Source organism: Rhinichthys klamathensis, unplaced genomic scaffold, assembly GCF_029890125.1.
Source record: "Rhinichthys klamathensis goyatoka isolate OS25496 unplaced genomic scaffold, OSU_Roscu_1.1 h1tg000646l_1, whole genome shotgun sequence".
Classification (NCBI taxonomy): domain Eukaryota; kingdom Metazoa; phylum Chordata; class Actinopteri; order Cypriniformes; family Leuciscidae; genus Rhinichthys; species Rhinichthys klamathensis.
Genome location: NW_026607092.1, coordinates 142,501 through 166,823, shown reverse-complemented (window position 1 = coordinate 166,823; position 24,323 = coordinate 142,501). Strand labels below are relative to the sequence as shown.

At 38.4% G+C, this 24,323-nt stretch overlaps 1 protein-coding gene across 2 annotated transcripts in view; it reads right to left on the bottom strand.

Moving 5' to 3' along the window:
* znf385d (zinc finger protein 385D) overlaps positions 1-24,323 on the bottom strand; it is a 96,559-nt gene that overhangs the window by 3,467 nt on the left and 68,769 nt on the right. For both annotated transcript variants that reach the window (XM_056241490.1, XM_056241489.1), the window contains exons 5-7: positions 18,710-18,973; positions 5,130-5,311; positions 3,798-3,899 (exon numbers count right to left, since the gene is read on the bottom strand). In XM_056241490.1, the coding sequence (XP_056097465.1) occupies positions 3,798-3,899; positions 5,130-5,311; positions 18,710-18,973 (548 nt within the window). The remainder of the gene's footprint in view (positions 1-3,797; positions 3,900-5,129; positions 5,312-18,709; positions 18,974-24,323) is intronic.

Genomic DNA, 24,323 nt, shown 5'->3' with positions numbered 1-24,323 from the left:
TGAGGGCGAGTAAACAATGACAAAACTTTCACTTTTGGGTGAACTATAGCTTTAATAAATGGCCTTGATGTGTACCATTCATCAGGACGTGTTATTCGAAAGGAGAAATTTGTTTTGATAATCGTTCATCAATATGTAATGACTTCCTCTGCCTCTGAAATGTCTAATTCTGCTGACGTACTCCAGGAAAAGACCATATTAATCACCGTTCACGGCGTTCAGCAAAATTCAGGATAAATATTAAACTGTTGTCTTGAGCAGCAAGTTTAACATATTAGAGGGCTTTCTGAAGGATCATGTGACACTGAAGACTGGAGTAATGATGCTCAAAATTCAGCTTTTTTTTTACATTTTAAAATATATTCAAATAGAAAACTGTTATTTTAAATTGTAATAACATTCCACAATATTACTGTTTTTATTTGATCAAATAAAAAATTGGCTTGGTGAGCAGAAGTGACTCGTTTCAAAAATATTAAAAATCTTACTGACGCATGCTAGTTTATATTATATTGTAATATTATATATTTAAAAATGACTTATTATACCAAAAAATAAGATTAACCACCATCACACTATCCAAACATCTTCATTTTTTCCCAGTTTCACTCAGAAATGTGCCACATTACCAACGTTAAATGTGTTTCGTCTTTATTAAACATGGCATCAATCCATCATGCAACATCTGATTGTGAAACAGTCTGGACTGGCACTATTAAAGCTGGATAATATTTGCATCACAAAACAGAACGGCCTTCATTGTCTGGCCACTGCCAGTGAGATTAATGGGAATGCTAACACATATTAAAGATATTAGCAACTTTTACTCTCTGCTAGACTGCATTTTTAAATAATTATAGATACTGTTTACTCCAATACATTTGTGATGAGTAATGATTGTTACAATTTGCACGGCACCTAATTTTTCATCTCCAGTGCATTGAAGCTACTATACCTTGTGTGTTTTGCCCTTACTCACCCAAATCTACTTTCTGAAAATATAAATGCATTAGCAGGTAGTTGTTAACCGTGTAAAAGGTGTTTATATGAGGCCGAAACCAGCCCGTCCAGTGCAAGCGGGCTCTGACAATTTAATTTTAACATTATTTTATGGCAGTGGCTATTTGCAAACAGCAGTGAAAATAGCAACTATTTTTTTTGCAATAAATAGTTGTTAGATGCTATTTATACTGATAAATAGGGGCAGATACTATTCGCACCTCAGTGTTGTTGTACATTAAATGGTATGCAATGAGTGTAAATTATTAAATGTATTAAAATTATTAAATGGATGCCACCGTATTGGGACAACACCTAACCCATAAACACTTTATTATTAAACACACGTTAGACACTTTATTTCCACTTTTCGAATATTTTATTAAGTTTCTTTAAATGCCTTTCTGATCTGATATGTGATGGGAAAAGAGAGTAGAGAGTTCGCCAAAATGCGGATTCGAACAAAACTTTATGCCACGTGCATTATTGCTACTGTTGACGATCCAGCGGCGTCCGTAATTTTGTCTGGCCCAATCAGACGTCAGTGGGCGGAGTTAAAGGGGTCATGAACTGGCTTTTTAAATTGTTTTATATTGTTGTCTGAGGTCAACTTATGACATTCGCTTGGTTTTTACATTCAAAAACATCAAAATGAATAAGTAATAGGCTATTTTCTACACTAGTTTTGAGCCTAGCTCAAAAACGCTCGGTTTTTATGGGCGTCTCGCATTGAAGACTTGGAAGTAAACGCCCACTGCTGTGAGTGGATAACAGTTTTGCATATTATAATGAGTCTCGTGTAATGCGCGAATCGGTGGGCGGGGCTAAACCGGCCGTGTTGAAGTAGGCGTTGATCTTCTTCTGCGGGGGTGGTGTTTTATCCTCTTTGTCCTCATAGTTCCCCACTTTGAAAAACGAGTCGTTTGCTGAGCCTGGTGTCAATAAAAGCTTGTATTGGACTAACAAGGACGTTTTCAGTTCTGAAACTTACAGGATATTCTTATAATTTGATGACCTCTTAGATGTCAAAAGCTCAAGGAAAATTTGATTTCTCAGTTCATCACCCCTTTAATGTAAATAGCCTAGGCTTAGTGTGAATAGACACTTATTTAATTTATCTGTTATGTAAGGGTTAATGCCCTTCGAGGTGTCCGTTGTAAGGTTTTAATGGACGACGGCGAGGTGTAAACCGGCCGACGCGCAGCGGAGGACGGTTGCCTCCGCCGAAGTCCATTAAAACCTTACAACGGACACCTCGAAGGGCATTAACCCGCTTATACCATGGTCACTTGCCAAATAAAACATTTTTAAAACATTAGTTTATATTTTAATTAGGCTAAATCTAGTTTTTTAAAATAATAACTTGCCTGACGATTTATTTAGCAACTTGAGATATATAGTCCGCTCAACTTGTAGAACCCTTCAGGTTCAAAAATGCATTTTTTTTTCATGAAACACAAAGGTAGGCATAGTTATTTTTTTATTACACATAAAACACTATGTGTTACACGAGTCTACACTAACCACAGCCTCCGAAGCACCGCTGTAGGTCGACTCTCCGATGCTGGACTGGAGAGCCGTCAAATAATGTCGGTGACAGCCAGGCCATCGATGCGAGAGCAGTCTGCGGGCTTGCTCCGTCAGTCCGTGAGAGACTGAAGATGAAATAACGAAGTCGCTCATTGTTGTATTAGTAGGCTATGTAATATCTAACTGACGTTAGATGTTTGTTTTGATAGAGCAAATTGTTAACGGATACTTTGACTGCCTGTTGCTATGGTTACTCAGTCACAGCTGTTGTAGGCAGCGCATTTATTTATTAATTTCGAACGGTAAACAGGCAGTTTCACCAGAACTCCTTTACTAGGTGTCCTCTATCACTTTTTAACGGACACCCTGCAGCCAATCAGAATCGAGTATTCACCCAGACCATGGTATAACTTGGTTTATCAGTGGCCTTTTTGAGCACTTAACTGAGACTTAAGTGTTTGTGAGCGCTTAATAGGCTGGTGTGTCTAAGAGGGGTTTGGTTTTATTTTGATTTTAGAAAATAAATGTGATTGCTCTCCTCACAAATAAGCGGTTTCTTGTTTTTCACTAACATTGAGAACTAGTGCATCTTTGAGCCTACGTTCAGTATGAGTAAAATACTTAAGTAGCTTACTGTTAAAAACAGATACTCTAACCCTAACCCTAAGACTCAAGTGGAATTGGAATTGGTGATTTATGTAATGGAGTCATTTTCGCAGTAGGACATCTCTACTTGACTTAAAGTCCTAAGGTGAAAATCAAGTTTTTAATATTGTTTCTATGTCTATGTGGTGTTTTTTAATATGCTTTAAGACACACCATGTGTAAGTTCATAAGTCGACAGCATTGCTGAGTATTTTCTCCTTAAAACTGCAGTGAACCAAAGACAGTCTCAAAAACACGGTTTGAAATCGCTGGTGTTTCTGACGTCACAAACGACCTTGTAACCAATCAGATCAACGTGTGATCGCCAACCAGTGGATCTCTGAGCTGAGGGAGTGAGTGGAGGCGGGGCTCATTTGCATATTCATAGAACCGCGTATACTAAATGAGGCAAGGGTGTCGAATTTACATACAAACTATTTTAAGGCATGAAGAAATAAAATATGTAAAAATTTAAATATGTAATTTGGGTGATCAAAGATGAGTTTTAAAGGGATGGGCAACATTAAGAGTGGATTTCAGGTACTCTTTACACCTCTGGGCCGCTCAAACAAACAGATTGCAGCTGCATTTACAGCCGGCTGTGGTAGAAAGCATGAACCTACGGTCTGTTTGGTGGGTCCTCTTTGGGTTTTGGTGTACGGACTGAACTTGGGTTTGGCTGGTTTGCCCGCCGCTCTGTCTTTATGGCGTCTGCTGCTGATATGCTGATGAGCAAAACACAGAAAGTGACACAGATGTGATGAGCTGACAGACACAGGTCACAGATTGTCTGACAACGCTTAATGTAACTTTTCAGACCAAATTAAAACACCATTTTCACTGCAGACTTTTGAATGAATTAAACAAAATCAAAATTCTCTATCATTTTTTTTCTGTGCAAAACAACTCATCAACCAATGAGATTCAAGACTTTGAGTATCACTAGCAGTAGACAGCCATTATTATTATTATTATTATTATTATTAATTATTTATTTTATACATTTTTACCCAACAACCATAAAATATATAACATTATTAATCAAAAATTCAACCAACCACATATACATTATTAAAAAACCCAAAAATATTATATATAAATACACTGCCTTTACATTTTTTTATGTTTTTAAAAGAAGTCTCTTATGCTCACGAAGGCTTCATTTATTTGATTAATATATATATATATATATATATATATATATATATATACACATATATATATATATTGTAATATTATGAAATATTATTAAATTTTAAAATGTAATTTATTCCTGTGATTAAAGCTGAATTTTCAGCATCATTCCTCCAGTCTTCAGTGTCACATGATCCTTCAGAAATCACTCTAATATGATGCTTTGCTGAGCAAGAAACATTTATTATCATTAGTTTCAGGATTCTTTGATGAATAGAAAGTTCAAAAGAACAGCATTTATTTGAAATAGTAAGCTTTTGTAACATTATAGACTAAAATTCAAAAGTTTGGGGTCAGTATCTATTTTTTTTTGGGGGGGGGGATAAAATAAATTAATACTTTTATTCAGAAAGGATGCATTAAATTTAAGTTACAGTAAAGACATTTAAAATGTAAAAGAAAGGTACAACACAGTTTTCAACATTGATAAAAGTTTCTTGAGCATCAAATCATCATATTAGAGTGATTTCTGAAGGATCATGTGACACTGAAGACTGGAGTAATGATGCTGAAAATTCAGCTTTGATCACAGGAATAAATTACACTTTACAATATATTAAAATAGAAAACAGTTATTTTAAATTGAAATAATAGTTAACAATATTACAGTTTTTTTTTGTATTTTTAATCAAATAAATGCAGCCTTGGTGAGCAGAAGAGACTTCTTTCAAAAACTGAGATGTTGCGGATCGCAAGCGTTTGAACAGCAGTGTGTACAGTGTGTGTGTGCTACTGTACGTCTGGTTAGGACGCAGCATCACCTGTTTTAGTTGCGTCTCTGAATTGACGCGCACGTCGCAGGTTTCACAGTGAAATGTCTTGTTCTGCAGGCCTGTGTCTGCTTTAGTGGGAGTAACCAGTTTGCTCTTCAGCCCAGTCCTCGGGAAGGATTTGATGGAGCCGATCCCGCTCCGAGCCTCCAGCATGGTTTTGTGTTTGGTGCCTGAGGAACAAAACATGGCAGGTTCAAAACATTCATCATCTTAATGACACACCGCCAGCCAGAGAAAACAAAACCGCGAGCGCTGGACGGGGTCTTTACTGATGATGCATCTCATTTCCATTTTTGGCAAACATTGTTGAGTAGCTTATATCTATTAGTACTAGCAGTCAAAAAAGACACTTGACTGAATTTATGTTTCTCGTCAATCTTAAAGGGTTAGTTCACCCAAAAATGAAAATGATTTCATTAATGACTCTCCCTCATGTCGCTCCAAGCCCGTCAGACCTCCGTTCATCTTCGCAACACAGTTTAAGATATTTTAGATTTAGTCCGAGAGCTTTCTGTCCCTCCATTGTAAATGTGTGTACGGTATACTGTCCTTGTCCAGAAAGGAAATAAAGACATCATCAAAGTAGTCCATGTGACATCACTGGGTTAGTTAGAATGTTTTGAAGCATCGAAAATACATTTTGGTCCAAAAATAACACAAACTAGGACTTTATTCAGCATTGTATTGTCTTCCGGTTCTGTTGTGGATCCGCGTTCAGTGCCGCTGCTGACGTAAGACGCTGCTGACGTGTGTCTGGTGTGTGTGTGTGTGTGTGTGTGTATTCTGGTTCTGTTGTGGATCCGCGTTCAGTGCCGCTGCTGACGTAAGACGCTGCTGACGTGTGTCTGGTGTGTGTGTGTGTGTGTGTGTGTATTCTGGTTCTGTTGTGGATCCGCGTTCAGTGCCGCCGCTGACGTAAGACGCTGCTGACGTGTGTCTGGTGTGTGTGTGTGTGTGCACGTGTGTGTGTGTGTGTGTGTATTCCGGTTCTGTTGTGGATCCGCGTTCAGTGCCGCTGCTGACGTGTGTCTGGTGTGTGTGTGTGTGTGTGTGTGTATTCTGGTTCTGTTGTGGATCCGCGTTCAGTGACGCCGCTGACGTAAGACGCTGCTGACGTGTGTCCGGTGTGTGTGTGTGTGTGTGTGTGTGTGTGTCTGGTGTGTGTGTGTGTGTGTGTGTGTATTCTGGTTCTGTTGTGGATCCGCGTTCAGTGACGCCGCTGACGTAAGACGCTGCTGACGTGTGTCTGGTGTGTGTGTGTGTGTGTATTCTGGTTCTGTTGTGGATCCGCGTTCAGTGCCGCTGGTGACGTAAGACGCTGCTGACGTGTGTCTGGTGTGTGTGTGTGTGTGTGTGTATTCTGGTTCTGTTGTGGATCCGCGTTCAGCGCCGCTGCTGACGTAAGACGCTGCTTGCGAAGATTGCGTCTTACGTCAGCAGCGGCACTGAACGCGGATCCACAACAGAACCGGAAGACAATACAATGCTGAATAAAGTCCTAGTTTTTGTTATTTTTGGAGCAAAATGTATTTTCGATGCTTCAACACACTCTAACTAACCCACTGATGTCACATGGACTACTTTGATGATGTCTTTATTTCCTTTCTGGACAAGGACAGTATACCGTACATACATTTACAATGGAGGGACAGAAAGCTCTCGGACTAAATCTAAAATATCTTAAACTGTGTTGCGAAGATGAACGGAGGTCTGACGGGCTTGGAACGACATGAGGGAGAGTCATTAATGACATCATTTTCTTTTTTGGGTGAACTAACCCTTTAAAAACCTTTTAAACTAAAGGCGTTTGCTTAAATTCTTGAAATTAGATTATTATGCACATGTACTAATTTCTGCACAAAACTAATAACATTAACTGAAAAGATTGAAATAGATCCACTGGATAAAATAATGAATAATAAGCAGCCACTGTGACCGCCGGCTTTGGTTTCAGAAGTATTTTTATGATTCATTTTCTCCATAAGCATGTTTTAAAAATCTTTTAAAAGATCTAAACCATGAACCAAATCAAGCTGCTCCACATCACAACATTTCTCTGGAGCAAAAAGTGTTTCGGAACGAGAGAAATGGGATATTGCGGTAGCTGTGTCTTATTTTCTTATCAGTAAACAGTTTGAGGTCAGTAAGATGTTTTAATGCTTTTGAAAGAAGTCTCTTATGTTCACCAAGGCTGCATTTATTTGATCAAAAATACAGTGAAAACAGCAATAATGTGAAACATTATTACAGCTTAAAGTAACTCTTTTCTATGTGAATATATTGTAAAGTGTAATTTATTCCTGTGATCAAAGCTAAATATTCAGCTTCATTACTCCAGTCTTCAGTGTCACATGATCCTTCAGAAATCACTATAATATTACGATTTTATGCTCAATAAACATTTACGATAATTATCAATGTTGAAAACTGCTTCATATTTTTTTGTAAAAACATGAAAGATTTGTTTTTCAGGATTCTTTGATGAATAGAAAGTTCAAAAGAATAGCATTTATTTGAAATACAATCTTTTGTAACATTATATACATGTTTAGACTGTTTGCTGTGACTTTTGATCAATTTATTGAATCCTTGCTGAATAAAAGTATTAATTTCTTGCTAAAAAAATAAATCTTACTGACCTCAACCTTTTGAACAGTAACGTTATCCTAATGTTAGCTAATGCAACCTAATAGGCTATGTGCACAAGCGTAATTTCGAACTTCCGCTATTGTCAGAAGTCGGCATGTCAGTTTCCGGTTTACGGCTGTTCATCCGCATCCGCTATAAACGAACAAGATGAGTGCTGCTGTTGTACGAAAAAAAGAGTTGTTAAACACATCTAAGTTTCTAAGAACTGTAGGTGGATCTATCATCTAACGCCCGTTTCACACATACCCCGTTTGCAGTGCGCGGTGCAGGAGCAACGCGCGCTATAGTGCTTTCACATATGATGCGTTTGCAGTGAATAACTGATCCGCGGCTGTACCACAAACACATACTTACTTTTTTTATTTAAAATCCAGAAGTTGTGCTGCAACTTTTATTTCAAAAAAAGTAGTCAGCACGATTCTCTTTGTACACACTCTTTAAGGGATGTATGCACGTTTAAACACAATTTAAACAACGCAAGTTAGGGCTATTATTCCATGCATTACTTATATTAAGTTGCTCAAGCAAGTGGTCAAATTTACTATATTAAAATGGCAAATATTTTAAATTAAAACTTAAAATTGGCAAAAACAGCCGACTCACATGCCTTTTCTTTTGCATTTAAATTGTAATAGCCTACAATAGATCTTGCATATCACAAAGAACTTGTTTTTCCACCTCCACGAATGAGACGAGTGTTGTTCATTATGTCGCCTTAATTGTAGTTTTCCTTGATTTACCCCGGTTTTCACAGTCTTCAGATGACTGTGAAAAATAGTAGTACCGGTATATTAAATGCATTTATGGTGAGATTACTACATTTTATTTAATGAAACGCATTTATGGTGAAATTACTATATTTTCAGGTCAATCTTTGTGCATTTTGACCACGAAACATGCGGTGTCACTTTAACCCCCTGGGGTCGGCTATCGCGCCGGCGCGATAGGCAGACTTTTTTTCTTATCAGTGCAAAAGAGACTCAAAATACTCTGTTGATTTTAATCTTACATGTAAGTGTTATACATCAGTCGATCCTGTTTAGTGTATATTATTTTTCTGTATACTCACAATAAAAACAAAGTGTTGTGCTTTTTGTCAAATGAAGAAAAATAAACATGATGCGAGTTTTGCCTTCTCTCTGTCAGTGCAGTCCATTCTGAAACGCGTCCGAAAAATTAACTCTAACTCTGCAAATACTTGTCACACAGGCACGAGAGATTTTTCTTTATGAAGCTTGAATTCTCTTCTTTTCAATGAAGTAATTTATATAAAAAACAAATATTCTCAGTTTATGTAATCTGTATGAAAAGAGAGTGCTGTCAGAATTTTTTTCCCCAGCTCATTACACTTCATTACGCGTTAATCTGACACGCCCACGGAGAACGCGCGCTATTCAAACGCAAATGTAGAGGAAAGCCATGACAACGCCCACATCAGCCGTTCCACCGCGGCGGTAAAATGTGGGGTGTATTTGCTACCTTTTACCGCTAAGAGGCGCTACAATCATAGACTCTGAAAAGTGTTCGTTTATTCTCTCTAATGCGTAATCTGCTGCTCATTCAGAGCGATTGAAAGCTGGTAGCAGATGAATTCAACAAGTGAAACGTAGTTAAAATAATTCATTACCACAATACTGAAATTAGGCTGAAATACTGAAATGAAATTGAATAAATAATGAAAACATAAAACATTGCAATAAAAACATTTAGGCTACATCAATGAAGCTTTACAAAAGCATAAGACTTTAACTCTAACAGCGTACAAACGGTGGCTCAGTGATCAACGCATCAACACGAGCTTCAGGGAGCTTCAATCGACCCGAGATCGAATCTCAATGTGGCATACATGTTGTTAACCGATGTTGGCCAACAGCGTTTATATTTTACCTTCTTGATGCTTAAATAGCTAACTGTTTATAACTGTTTACTTATTTAAAGTCAAGAGTTTTGTTTAATTATCATTACAACATAAATTTGCTACATTCCAGTAGAACCGCAGCCGCTGCACAAAGGACACAAACTGATGAAGGAAGATTGTCAGCCGATTGCATCAGAAAATGAAAATGAAGAAGCTCGTCTTTAGTCTGCTAAATTATTGTGTAATGTAAAAGAACACTAAAATTACTTAAGTTTGAAACCAAGTTCGAACATTTCAAGGTTTAAATAAAGTGTTTTTTTTTATTTAAAACAGGGTTGCATCGGGTTTAGAGTTTATTTCTTTTGCGATGCAAAATAAGAAACACTAGGCTAATATTATTCTTGCGACATTTTAAATTTGTATTGCCAAATAAATGACATTAAACAATTAAAACAGTAGGCCTACAAAACGAAAATTGTCCAAAGCAACATAATTAAATTAAAACATGCGTTTTTCTTTGCCTCTCTCGCGCTGAATCTCTTTTTAACAAGTTTATTTAGTCTCCCTCGCTCTCCATATGAAAGAGGAACATTAACACCTAGGCCTATTGTCCTGCGCGCACAGCACTGAACTGTCCCCCAACCCCCCACAGGCTATCGGAGTCTGAGGCTGATTTAACACAAAGAGAAGTCGTAATTCACACTTAAATCCAGTGCCGCTGCTAGCCATTTTGGTGCCCTAAGCATAATTCCTTTATGATGTCCCCCCGCCCCCCCTAAAAAAAAAAAACATTTTTATTTAGGATTTTCATTTAGGGGGGCTAAGCCCCCAATGAGGGTATGATTTATAAAAAAAATTAAAAAGCTAAAAAGTAACACTTTAGATTAGGGTCTAATGCTTACTATTAACTAGTTTCATTACCATGCAATGGCATGGTTTTATAATCACTGGGATCCCGAATTTGAGGCAGGTTAGTTAGGGGTGTTCGGGGGAAATTTGGGATTTTTCTGAACTACACATGTGCATTTTAAAGATGTTGTGAAGGCAAAAAAAATAAATAATAATAATTCGATAACAACAGCTTTAAAACTATGTCAGTGGGCAGCTGATTATTTTTCTCTCCTCATCAGCATCACACTCTTTTTCTCTTTGTTTTTATCTTGCCCTGTCTCTTCCCCTCCTAAAGTTGGCTTTTTTAATTTACTAAAGGTTACAATTTGTATTTTATTCTCAATATGTACACATTCATTATAAATCCTGTGCCTAACATGATGAAAACGGCTTTGTTCATGTTTCTTGTCCCCTCACAATGACAGTAGCCTAAACTATTACACTAGGCTACATGTTACATAGGCCTATTTTCAGTTCAAAATGGCGAAATTAGACAAAACTATATTAGTTTGCCTAATTATTTTTTGTCATTCGTTTAACATTTATGACCTAAAAAAAAACTGTCAAATAAAGTTAAGTTTAGCTACTTACATCTTATCTCGCACTTGACCGAACACTGAAGTAGAGTCCTGCGCGGGACTGTTTTCTTCATCCCGCTCCCGTCCGCGCCCGCCGAATTTCTGACCATTACCGCCCGCTCCCGCAACGTATGTGTTACACTCCCGCCCGCTCCCGCAATATGTATGTCCACTCCCGCCCGCACCCGCAAAACTTGGAGAATTTATTCCCGCACAATAATAGAGATGCATTGACTTTGTGTCTTCTCCCGTCCCGCAGGAAAAAAAAGCGCGTATTTGTATTGCTATTATTAAAGAGATTCATGGGGTTGTTGGTTTCGTTTCCCTGGCCTGCATGTATTCTGACGCACTGATCAGGAAGATGAATAGTAAATGTCAGACTTGCCTTGCTCAGGTTTTGTGCTGTAAATACCTCGTTTAAGGTTCTTTTCCACATCATTGACATCTCCATCATGTCGTTAGGCAACCTCCCGATCCCGCAGGGTTTTTTTTTGTCCGCCCATTCCCGCCCGCAGCAAAGTTCAAACCGCCCGCTCCCGCGAGATTTGCGTTGGGTCCCGCGGGACCCGGCGGGACTCAATCCCAATGCAGCCCTCTACACTGAAGCGTCGAGTTGCACTGTTAAAATTCGCGCTCAGCGTCTGTGAACATAAAGCCCGCCTACTTTGATTTGATTGGTCATCTCAAATATTCTGACATTGACGAGCAGTGACAGACCAATGATGAACACACACATGAACACATCACACACACACACACACACACACCCTGTCCTGTGTTTCTGACGTGCTCTCTGTCTCTGCTCGGCGCCGCTGCAGAATGAAGAGGAAGAACTCGCTGAATCTGATTATAACAAGAAGTTTGATGATTGGTTTTTCATTAGGCTATTTTTGGTGCCCCCTCAGCACTTGGTGCCCTACGCACAGCGCGTGATGCGCGTGGTGGGAGCGGCGGCGCTGCTTAAATCGCTATTCTAGACAGTGTTGATAATGAAGGAATTAAATGATTTAAGTTACATGTAGCCTAGTGAAATTTCTGTCATAAAAGTTTATTACTAAATATTTCATTATTTCAATAATTGATGAAATAAAACTGGTTTGGGCCAGCTTTTTCCAAGCAAAACTAAATATAATCTGAAAAAACGCATGTTCATTTGTTGTCATGAACAAAATGTTCAACTTAATATTAAATTCTACAGGGATCTTTGGATCCTTTCAACCAGGCATGCAATTTGTGAATTACGTTTTTATTATTTTTTTTATTATTCAAATAAATATCGAACCACGGTGCTTCGTGGTAATGCTGCTAAATTAAATAACATGTAGGCCTATAGAATAATTATGAACTTAAATGAAACAATATCGCAACATTTCGACAAATACATTATTTGATCTGTTTTTACATTTTAATTCAGGGCGATTTAGCCTGCTACATTTCATTAGAGCGAGATTTTCACCCTTGTCATTTTCTCATTGGGAAGCGCTTACATAGGCTACATGTTTGAGTAGATCCTCTGTACCTCTCGTTTTCATATGGATTACATAATCAGATAACATTTATTAGCCTGAATATTTAGACATTTAAAGGCATTAGACAGAGCCGATTTCTTATAGTGACTGAGCTGAAGTGGCTTTCGGTTCATTTTTGTGACGCGCAGTTCCCGGAGACAGAGACGACAGATAAACTTTTGTCGTTAGCAAAAGTTCGAATAAAACCCGATTTTAGAAAAATGCATAGGGCCACTCGGCGTGGTCTGCCAAAACACTTAATTATAAACTTCAATATTTCATTCAAAATAATCTCAAAACGCTTTGTGAAATTTTGAAAAGCCGTGCATGCATTAAGGCCACTTGAACTATGGACAACTGAAACGCTGGTTTTGATTTTATTGTTTATCGTTGTTTAAACGTGCTTGTTCTGTTGCATATCTCTATTTTATATTTGATATGGTCTATTGGTGAAGTAGCCTATAGCATTGATTACTGTGGAGGGAGGGGTGTGGGGATTCAAATAATTCAGCAGAAGCAGGGATGTTTAGACCAGAAGGAAATCCCCGTCCCCCTGGCAAATCACACTTTACTTAAAACCATGTTTTTAAAAACTCTAGGTTGTAGGGAATCAAAAAAATAATAATAATAGGCCTAATAAAATATATATATATATATATTGGCTATATATATAAAATTACTTTTTTTACAGAACTGCTTTTGAAATTACGATTGGCCTCATACGATTGGTACAGATGCAAAGTCGTTCTGTTGGATACTATTGTTCCTTAGTGTAAAATGGAAATGCATGGTAATTTTATTTTATAAATATAAGCAAAAAACTGTATGGTGTACCAGAGTTTTAGAGCTACACAAATCTCTCTGCATTAATAAATATAAAATTTACAATAGACCATGTTTGTTCGGGATTTGAACCCGTGTCATCTTGATGATCGAACCGTAAGTTCTACCACTCGGCTATGAATTTTCTCACTGAGAAATGCCCAAACGTTTGTTTGTCATGAGCGAGAAAACGTTTTGTCGTTAGCCTGTGAGTGTAGGCCTACTTTAGCCTACATGAATAAAAGTAGACCTTTTACAGTTTTAAAAGATGATATCTTATCTGTATGACCAACAATTACGCAGTAAGTTCTTTTAGCTGTTATGAGAAAAATAAATTCAAATGAACGCGCCGCCGCGTTTGTCAAACTCTAATTCAACATGCCAGAATAAAGCCAGATTTTAGAATAATGCATAGCCACTCGGCGTGGTGTGCCAAAATACCCTAATTATAAACTTCAATATTTCATTCAAAACCATCTCAAAACGCTTTGTGACATTTTAAAAAGCCGTGAATGTATTAAGGCCACTGGAACCCGGATCGTAACTGCAACGCGCTGCATGTCTCAATACAGGAGCAGAAGCGCTGGTTCAGATTGTATTGTTTGTTGTTTAAACGTGCATGTTGCATATTTAAAAATATTTGTTTAAAAATAAATGTTTGTTGTAGGCTTATTTGCAAATTACCATAACTTGTAGAATTTCATCCTTACTGTTAATTGACATTAGCCCCACTTACGTTTTGATAAATGTCCCTTTGCGCCACCTGGCGGTCATTTCGCGAACGACTTTGAAATGCGACTGGTTTATTTTTATTGTATTGGTCTACTTTAAAAAATAATACTTTATAAGACATTTATGGAAAAAGACTATTTTCTTTTCAAGATTCTGTAGAATGGCCCATATAGCATTTGACTAGAATTTGTTTCCAGGTATGACTAAAAATGTGCTTTTGGCTTTCATTTATATTTTGATTGTTTGTATATATATATATATATATATATATATATATATATATATATATATATATATATATATATATATATATATATATGTGTGTGTGTGTGTGTGTATATATATATATATATATATATATATATATATATATATATATATATTTAGGCTATATATATACAAGAAAGAATGCAATGACAATATATATATATATATATATATATTGTCCTTGCATTATTTCTTGTGTGACACCCCTGAATGAAAGGCTCATTATTATGTAGGGTCACTGTCTGAGAACCACTTAATATTCATGATAGGGGTTGGGCCGTTCCGCCCATCTGCATATTGCCTTGGCAAACAAAAAAATGTTTTTCACAATTTAAAACAATCTATTGGTTTATGTGAATGATTAGGAAGGATGATTTTCAGATCATTTTGAAGCCAGAACTCGAAGCGTCAACATCCATTTGTCAAAAGTCTTGTGGACACATATTTAGTATTTGTTTTGTGGTCTTATTTCAGCAGCTTTCATTTTAATTTTTTTCAATAACCACGCATAAACAATATTCTCTTAAAAATACAAACAATGTACATACAAGTTGCTCACAGATTATGGTAGCCCTGTTTGTGCTATATAGAGTGAATTTACACCTTTGCCATTAACATGTTTATAAATAACTGAAAAAAGCACAAATGTAAGGGCATCACAGAACATCCAAATGGCCCCAAAAACACCTCAGACCCCAGAGGGTTAATGCAGCACAGCAGAAATAGATTCGGTGCAGTAACGATCGCTGTACTCAGGGGCGGAGCTAGACGCTCAGTACAGGGGGGGCGAAGCTTCATCATGGGGCCCTCTGCTACCAAATCATTTTAAAATTAAAACCGTAAAAAAAACCGTAAAATATCTGATGAATGCATATGTAATAATGTGTCACTTGTTTAGCCAAGTAAGCTTATATGTTAAATAAAACACAAAGGCTATCTCGTTCTTTTCAGAGAACAGTCTGTTTTCTTTCGTTTTGAATTGTTCTGTAAAAGTACACATTTCGAGCTTTCTAGATATATTTCTCAGGTGTGTGAGGCAAGTAGGCCTACCTTATACGCTGTGTTTCGGTTCATTTATGACTCACAAGACGAGCTCCAGTTCACGCGCCGGCCCCTCCGTGTCGTGATTATCTATTGTCTGCTATAGCCTATTTACTTCTTATTTATTATATCCAGGCAATTGGTTGATGAAACATTGATTAAAATTAAGATACAATTAATACAAAACGAAATTCGCCTTAATGAATGGCTTTGTACTTTGATGTCTTTGATGAAAATTTTAAAGCAGTCTTTCAGTGGCGCTTTCAGAGCGCTCACGTCCGTAACGGGGAACTGTCTCGTAACATTGTTTTTCCCTCATAAATGCGAGCACGAAAAATAAGACAAAATGAATATTTTGTTCTGTGGAGATCCAGCCCTTCTTCATCCGGTGGGTATTGCTTTTTGTAGCTACGTTTGCCACCTAAAAGTTAAAGTTTTTTTGTGTCACGTCCGTGTATTTCCCTCATATTAAATATAAAATGCATGTGTAGACTGATATTTTTCTAATGTCTGGAGTCTGGACTCCTTTATTAAGGAGTATAAACAGACGTTTCAATATATTGGTATTAAATGCATTTTCTAAGAATTTACATTTCAAGTTTTTTTTACCTCAAATGTCACGTCCATAACGCTGGAATTGCCCAATTTTAAAGAAATTATCCTCAACTAGTTTTGTGGTGTAGGTCTACGTATTTTATAATGTTAACTTCAAATAATAGCCTACTAATAGTAATATAAAGATGTGGTAGCATTGGATCTGGACAGGAAGGATAACGCTGGGAGTTGGAGTGTGTCGCGATTCTGCCTTCTCACACACGTTTCGGTATCATATTGCATATCAGCCATCATTTCTAAAGAAAATGACAAAAATAGTAATGCACAGTAATTTGGATAAGTAATTTTAATCTGATTACTGGTTTGGAAATAGTAACGCGTTATTACTTGTTACTGAAAAAAGTTACCGGCATCACTGCTGGCGAGGGGCCCTGGCGAGGGGCCCCAATTGGCACGGGGCCCTGGGGCGACCGCACTCAAGCACCCACGCTATCTCCGCTACTGGCTGTACTGCTGTTATACGTGCCGCATCTGGAACGGTGTGAAAAGTGAAAGCCCTAACCTGTTAACATGGTGCGTTAGGAGCACTGCTGTGTGCCACTTTGCTCTGCTTCAAGTCGCTAACAGCCATTTGAGCTTCCAACGCTTCCCGAAAAACACCAACCTTCGTGCGCAGTGGCTGCACAAAATAGACATTTTGGGCGACGCGCAAAAAAAAAAGAAAGAAAAAAAAATTAAGTATGTGTTTGTGGTACAGCCGCGGATCAGTTATTCACTGCAAACGCATCGTATGTGAAAGCACTATAGCGCGCGTTGCTCCTGCACCGCGCACTGCAAACGGGGTATGTGTGAAACGGGCGTTAGATGATAGATCCACCTACAGTTCTTAGAAACTTAGATGTGTTTAACAACTCTTTTTTTCGTACAACAGCAGCACTCATCTTGTTCGTTTATAGCGGATGCGGATGAACAGCCGTAAACCGGAAACTGACATGCCGACTTCTGACAATAGCGGAAGTTCGAAATTACGCTTGTGCACATAGCCTATTAGCCTGAAAATGCCTCCACAACCCAACTAGCCAAATGCAGGATTCGCCATTAAAAATAAAGCTATGTAAACACACAGATTATAGCCTATATATTTACTCCAGAAACTAACTCTACGAACATGTAAAACAGTGATAGATGAGCCTCTTTACCTTTACGCTGAGGAGAAAATCCAACGCGACTTTGAGGGGCTCAAGCCAAACATGATTATGTATTTCTGCTCAGCAACACTGGACATCAACCACACGGCATACGCTAATAACTTTTCATTACTGTCTACTTTCTATGTATAACAGTTCTATCTAATAACGTATTAGACAGGACTGTTAGACAGATCATCATAAACTTAATGAACACGGAGAATGCGAGCGCTGTGTGGCTCAGGCTCTGGCGTTCCCAGCGCCGTCAAAATAAAAGTCACAACAACAAGTGAGGCTCACGTCACTTTAGAGATCCTACTGGCGGTGCGATCGCAACCAGGAAAACTTTCCTAAGGGAACCATTAGTTCTCGGGGAGCCGCCCTGGTGTCTGGATCCTAGACCTATCCGGTGCGAAAGCCCATATTCATTAAAATATGTTTTGGTAAACATTCTGTGCGAATTGTATTGTTTTCTGGTTATTTTTTTCTTATGTTATTGAAGAAAGGCGTGGATTATTGGCGTCTTGAATATGGCATCAAGTCTCTGTGACTCTTTTATATGTTCGGTCCGTATTATTTGTTTTATTCAAAATAACGAGCTATAATTGGTTACGGGCCGTGACAGTCCCCTTCTCGAAGTGCCCTTCATGGGCGCAAAAACGCTGTTTGAATTTCTCCCAATTCGCCTACTTATACTACGCCCTTAAAGTATGTACTCTTTTTGTGAAGAAAAAGTACATACTTTTGAGTGTGTAGCAAAAGAGTAGGCAAGCTTTGGGACATATTAGTTCGTCATCTTTAACGGACAGCTCTGTCGCGTACATCTTGTCATCGTACACTGCCCTGTCAATCATCTCGTCTCAGTTAAAATCCTCCATTCAATCTAATTTAATTTCTTACCGTTTCGGAGAGAAATGTAGTCGCACGTTCATCTGCCAGTCATGGGTCTTTCATGCCGAGACTCTCCTCATGTGTTTGCAATTTGAATGTAATGATGCATTTAAAAGTTAATGGCTAAACGTATCTTTACAAAAGTTCACAATGCTGCTGCAGATGCAATATAATGTAGACAACATTGAATAAATATATCTTCGTCAGGTTAGATACTGATAATTAATCACTCAAACCCCTTTATCTAAACCTCTCTACATAACCGCCGGACTCCATATCTGTAGTTTTTTTCTGTAGTTTGTAGTTCTAACCGAATCCTCGTCCAGCGCGCGATGGGTTGTGGGCAATATCAGCCGTTAGAGTGCGCATCGATCTGCACTTCGGATTCTGACCGGAAATAGTAGACCATCCGGGTCTCTTTGGATACTCATTACAACATACTATGATTTGAGACGTACTAATTCTATTTTCGAATACTATTTAGGACGGATAGTATGCGAATTGGGACGCAGCACCTGTGCCTTAGCAAGAACGGATCTTGTTATATTCTCGGGGTTCTCGATGCGAATCGCTCTGCGGAGCTGCTCACCGGTGTTGTGCGCGTCGAGTTGTGACACCGAGTTGACGGCCACCTTGCAGAGAGAACAGTAGAGCAGACGCAGGGCTTTCTCCTCCTCCGTCTCTGGACTCGTCCCGCTGTCGTTCTCCTCCGGCTCAGGCGGGTTGGGTGTGATGGAGAGACCGTCCTCTCCTCCTGACACTGAGGAAGACTCGGGCTCTGAGGGGTCGGCGCTGGGGCCGGTCAGCGGGGCAGAAGAGGGCGATGAAGGGGACACCGGTGCAGGACTTCCACCTGTAAAGCACAAATCACCTGCTATTAGTGAGTGTTTCAATGCTTTACAGTTGAGTTTATACAGTGGCAGATCTTGTTTTTAAAGTCTCTCTGTAGTGAAAATCAAGCTGTTTATATGTCTATGTGGTGTTTTTAATATGCTTTAAGACAAACCATGTGTAAGTTCATAAGTCGACAGCATTGCTGAGTATTTTCTGCTTAAAACTGCAGTGAACCAAAGACAGTCTCAAAAACACGGTTTGAAATCGCTGGTGTTTCTGACGTCACAAACGACCTTGTAACCAATCAGATCAACGTGTGATCGTCAACCAGTGGATCTCTGAGCTGAGTGAGTGAGTGGGGGCGGGGCTCATTTGCATATTCATAGAACCATGAATACTAAATGAGGCAAGGGTGTCGAGTTACATTCAAGCTATTTTAAGGCATGAATAAACATTTAAATATGTCATTTTGGTGATCAGAGATGAGTTTTGAGGGATAAAATTATTGACTACAATAATAAGTTAAGGGACTTTTTTTGACTGTTTTTGTTGAGTCTTTTGTTTTGGACTGAAGTGTTTCATAATGTGAAACTGTTCTAGGACTGATTATATACAGGTGAAACTCGAAAAATTTGAATATCGTGCAAAAGTTAATTTATTTCAGTAATTCAACTTAAAAGGTGAAACTCATATATTATATAGACTCATTACATGCAAAGTGAGATATTTCAAGCCTTTATTTGTTATAATTTTGATGATTATGACTTACAGTTTATGTCGGAAAACCCCAAATTCAAAATTAGAATATTGTGAAAAGGTTTTCATAAACTGTAAGCCATAATCATCACAATTATAACAAATAAAGGCTTGAAATATCTCACTTTGCATGTAATGAGTCTATATAATATATTAGTTTCACCATTTAAGTTGTATCACTGAAATAAATAAACTTTTGCACGATATTCTAATTTTTCGAGTTTACCTGTATTCGTCCCGAACCGTCATGGTACAGACCATAGACTGTAAAAAAAGATGGACGACGCCCCTTCGCTCTTTTCCATTGGAGAGAACTGAAGCCGCCAGTGTCCCGATATGGCGCTGACATATTGGAATTTGAGTTTGCACAGTAGCGTTTTCGGGACCAGTCATGCGCAGTCGTGAGCAGGAAGTAAAGCCGCGAAATCAAGGCCCCGCCCTCACGCTCGCTGAATCAATCGCAAGCACACGCCCTGCACTTTTCTTAAGTGGCCTTGTCTGCTCCGTTGCTCTCCAATGATGTCTGCTGTTTGCAGTACCTCGTTAAAATAAGGTAAATACAACTACTAACCACATAGTCAACATTATGAAAAAAAGTCTGTTAGTACTTCAGTGACTACTTCGCACAGAGAACCTGTCAATCACAGCTGTCAATCATGATGTCACAGCACCGTTTTTATAGCATCAAATAACTAACTAAAAACTAACTTATTTTAAAACAAACACTTGAAATTACATCAACGTGATAGAAACTACAGTAAATGACGGAAACTATCTTTAGAAAAAAGATATGTGAAGTGTAATTTAATTATTTAGTTGGTCTCACGTCCCGTTGAATAACATGGGGAGGCGGGGCTTATGACCTATACTAGGACCGGCCACCGGGGGGCGATCGAGACGTTTTGGCTTCACTTTTGAGGGCTTGTGCGGCACGCTTGGTACAGACGTCACTGTTCGGTGAATACAGTCAGTCACAGGCGATCCACACTCCAGTCCAGAAGGGGGCGCGTGCGGTAATGCAACACTGTTTGCTAACCGCCACAACAGGAAAAGGAGCAGAAGAAACAAGAGCTTGCTAGTAGCCCATACGCTGAGTTTCCATTTATTTGTGTGAAGCGCTCCACAAACTTCACGGAAAGGAAACTGGGATGGCAGAAAGCGGTCACCTGTTTGTTTTCTTTATTTAAAAGCACTATGATTTGTTTTTATAGTGAGTGTACACAAATAAAATCAGACCCTGACCCTGTCATGGGGGTCGGAACCATGGGACAAGACCCACCCACTTTTTAAGACCAATGATCCTGGACCCACTCACTTTTACCGTCTCTGATTCAGCGAATATGCCTGTTCACTTTCAGAGCGCCCTAATAAATTAAACTCCATTTCCGCTGAATCGCTACATTATATTATTTCTCAACGAGCCGCAACTGATGAAAATAACCGCCCGTTGTACCCTTCCAGTCAAATATTGCGTTGCAAACATCAATAACAGCTTTAAGTTGTCAGTGCTGGCAAATGGTATCAGCAGCGGGATAGTCCGCGGATAGCTGTGCATTAATGCATGACGTGAAGCGGAGTTTAGTTTGCGTGTTTAATTAATAGGCACTAGAATACATGAAATGGCATTTATTCCAGTAAAAATTTTCTGAGGGAGGACCCACCCACCCATTTATTTATTTTTTGCTTCCGACGCCAATGGACCCTGTACAGTTTTACATGTAATTGTAACGAACTTATATCGAACCGTGACACCAAAACCGAGGTAAGAACGAACCGTGACTTCTGTGTACCGTTACACATATACAGTAGATACATTTATATTACAAACAAATAAATAAATTCTGACTCATCGTTATGATGATTGTAATATCTTACTTTGTTTGTTTTTTATTATGTTTGTGTGCTGCTACCTTGGCCAGGGCTCACTTGTAAATGAGATCTCAATGTGATTTTCTTCCCTGGTTAAATAAATGTATAATCATTTTTTTTTAATTTTTTTTATTGATTTGCATTCATCAAGTTTCAAATATGAATAGATTTTTTTTAATAACGTATCATTTTAGTATTTAATCTAAAATAAATATCTGCTAAACAAACAAACAAATACGTTTTTTCAAACTGAAGCGCATTTGCACGAATGCTATTGAGGAGCAAATACAAATCAGATTTCTCTAATTATACACACATGATATTGTCCCACTGGATGGACGAGTATTGGATTGTGTTTTGGATGAATAAGCAGCAGACGCACACAAACACAAACGCTGATGTCATCGATGACCTCTAAAGGCTCCTTCGGTGCCATTGTTAATAATACATGAGCACATTAATGCATCAGACGGCACTTTCTCTTTCTGAGTTTCCCATCCACAGTTGAACTTGCTTTGATTTTGAAGACTTCCTTTATTTATGCTGGAAAATAACTGTGTCAAACCGTGAGATCGATGGCGCCACGCGCCAATATTACCTAATGCGGTCGACATGGAAATGAATTGCACAGAATAAGATAAACTGCTGCTGATTTCCCCCAGATGAGCTCTGGTTTTGGCAGGGCGCTCGGATCGATGTCTGAGGGGTCTGGACTCTTTGTACAGTAATAACACCGAGGCTCTCTTCATTTCAGACCCCGGGGACTCAATCGATACTGAATTATGTCGTTCTATTTTGGTGACCCGTTAAGTAGAGTCTCTTATTTTTCCCAGAGCTCCTCTTTGGACTGATGCTTTTCATCTGTAAAAGAAAAGAGAAAGGGACGCAGAAGCTAAGATCAATTAGTCTTGCACATGTAGTTTTGTTGTGTAAGTGATGGACCCAGAGTCCTTCATCCGTGTTGAAAGGCTCACCAGCTGGCTAGAGGAGATTAGCTTGTTAAGCTCTGGACTTTCAGGCATTTCTCTCCCAGCAGAGAAGCATCATTGACCGTGACGGCTCGGCACGAGAACTTCATTTACACTCCAGTTTCCATTAAATCTGCAGCAGCGGCTGCACGGACACTTCAGCCGTGGACGAAACAAACCCAAAAGAGCTCTTCTCAAAGCTCTACGGATGAGCATTTGGACAAAAATAAAAATAAACAAACCAGTCATAACAGCTGATGTCAACCAGTAATAAATAAAACATGTTATTTGGAATAAAACATGACCAAGCTCAGCAAACACTGTTATTTTAGTGTTGGTTATGCACTATTATAATTAGCTTTTATTTGAATATATTTTTACTCATTTTGGTTTAAGTTTTAGTAATTTTGTTATGTATTTTTTGTAATTTTTATATTATATTTATATACATTTATATAAATGTAATTTTAGTACTTATTTCAGTCAGTGTATTTTTTTGTTTAACTTTTTTTAATGTTTTTCTGCTTTATTTCAGTTACTGAAAACATTATACAGTTTTAGTTAACGATAACAACACTGGTTTAGTAAACACACAAGATGTTTTAGAAAGAGCACATCATCTGGAAAGAATTGTCCTGTCTTAAATAGGAGTGTGAATCACAGGTAATTTAACTAATTATGAATCAGATTCCACTTAATGACTCCAGTTTCGTAATGATTCATGTTGGTACCTTGAGGAAACCCTTGAGATAAGTGGTCATAATTATACATTAAATAAATAAAGCACTATTTGAGGTCACATTTCAGACTAGAAGAGTTTGGGATCCAAACTAATGTCTTGTTGACAGACTCATTAATAATAACCGGTTCAAATGAGTCACTTGTGTGTGAATCAGACTGCTGCACTGTACTGTAAAATGTAAGTCTCTTTTTTGCTACAACCAAAGAGGATAATGCAATAGAAAGACGTGCGTAATACTATTATGCATTGCACAGTTTTTTTCTCTCACATTCAATTGAGGTTGATGAAAATTGACTGACAGCAAAATATGCCCCTCCTTCTGAAAAGCACACTGTGCTCTGATTGGTCGGCTGGATCAGTCTGTTGTGATTGGTCGGGCGCTTCGAGTGTGTTTGGGAAATGTCCCGCCCCTTCCCATAACCACCAGTTTAACACACTACTAACTAACTCAACCAGGCCCCGCCCCTTTATTCTGCGCATTAATTATTATAATGAGGAATATTGTGACGTGTTCGTTCCCGGAAGAAACTCAAGACTACAATGGAGGCGTTTCAGGAGTTCAGAAACACTGATATAGAGAATAACTCAGAGCTTTTTCATGCTCAAACAGCAACATTACACACTAAAGAAAGATGAATTTGTAAAAAGGCATATAGGCCCTCTTTAAAAGAATTTAGGTCATATGAAGAGGCGATTTAAACCGTCTCTGCTTAGAATTAATCAGTTTACTGCTAATGTCAAAAAGCCCCACAAAGTAATTTGCTGTTTCTAGGAGATTCACCTTGAAAGACAGATAAAGAGTAAATGAGGTGCTGACCTGAGCATTAGCCTCATTCTCAACCGGCCGACTCTACTGGAGGTCTGACACAACCCAAACTACGGTGTGTGATCAATCTGAGCACCATTTGTGTGTGAAAATAAGTCATTAAAGTGTAATTTGAGAGAGTACAGACTGCTTTGATTGTCTGTCAGTGTGGTGATGATCTATAGCCCCGGTGCGCTGACCTGTGTGCCAAAACCAGGAGAAAGAGACA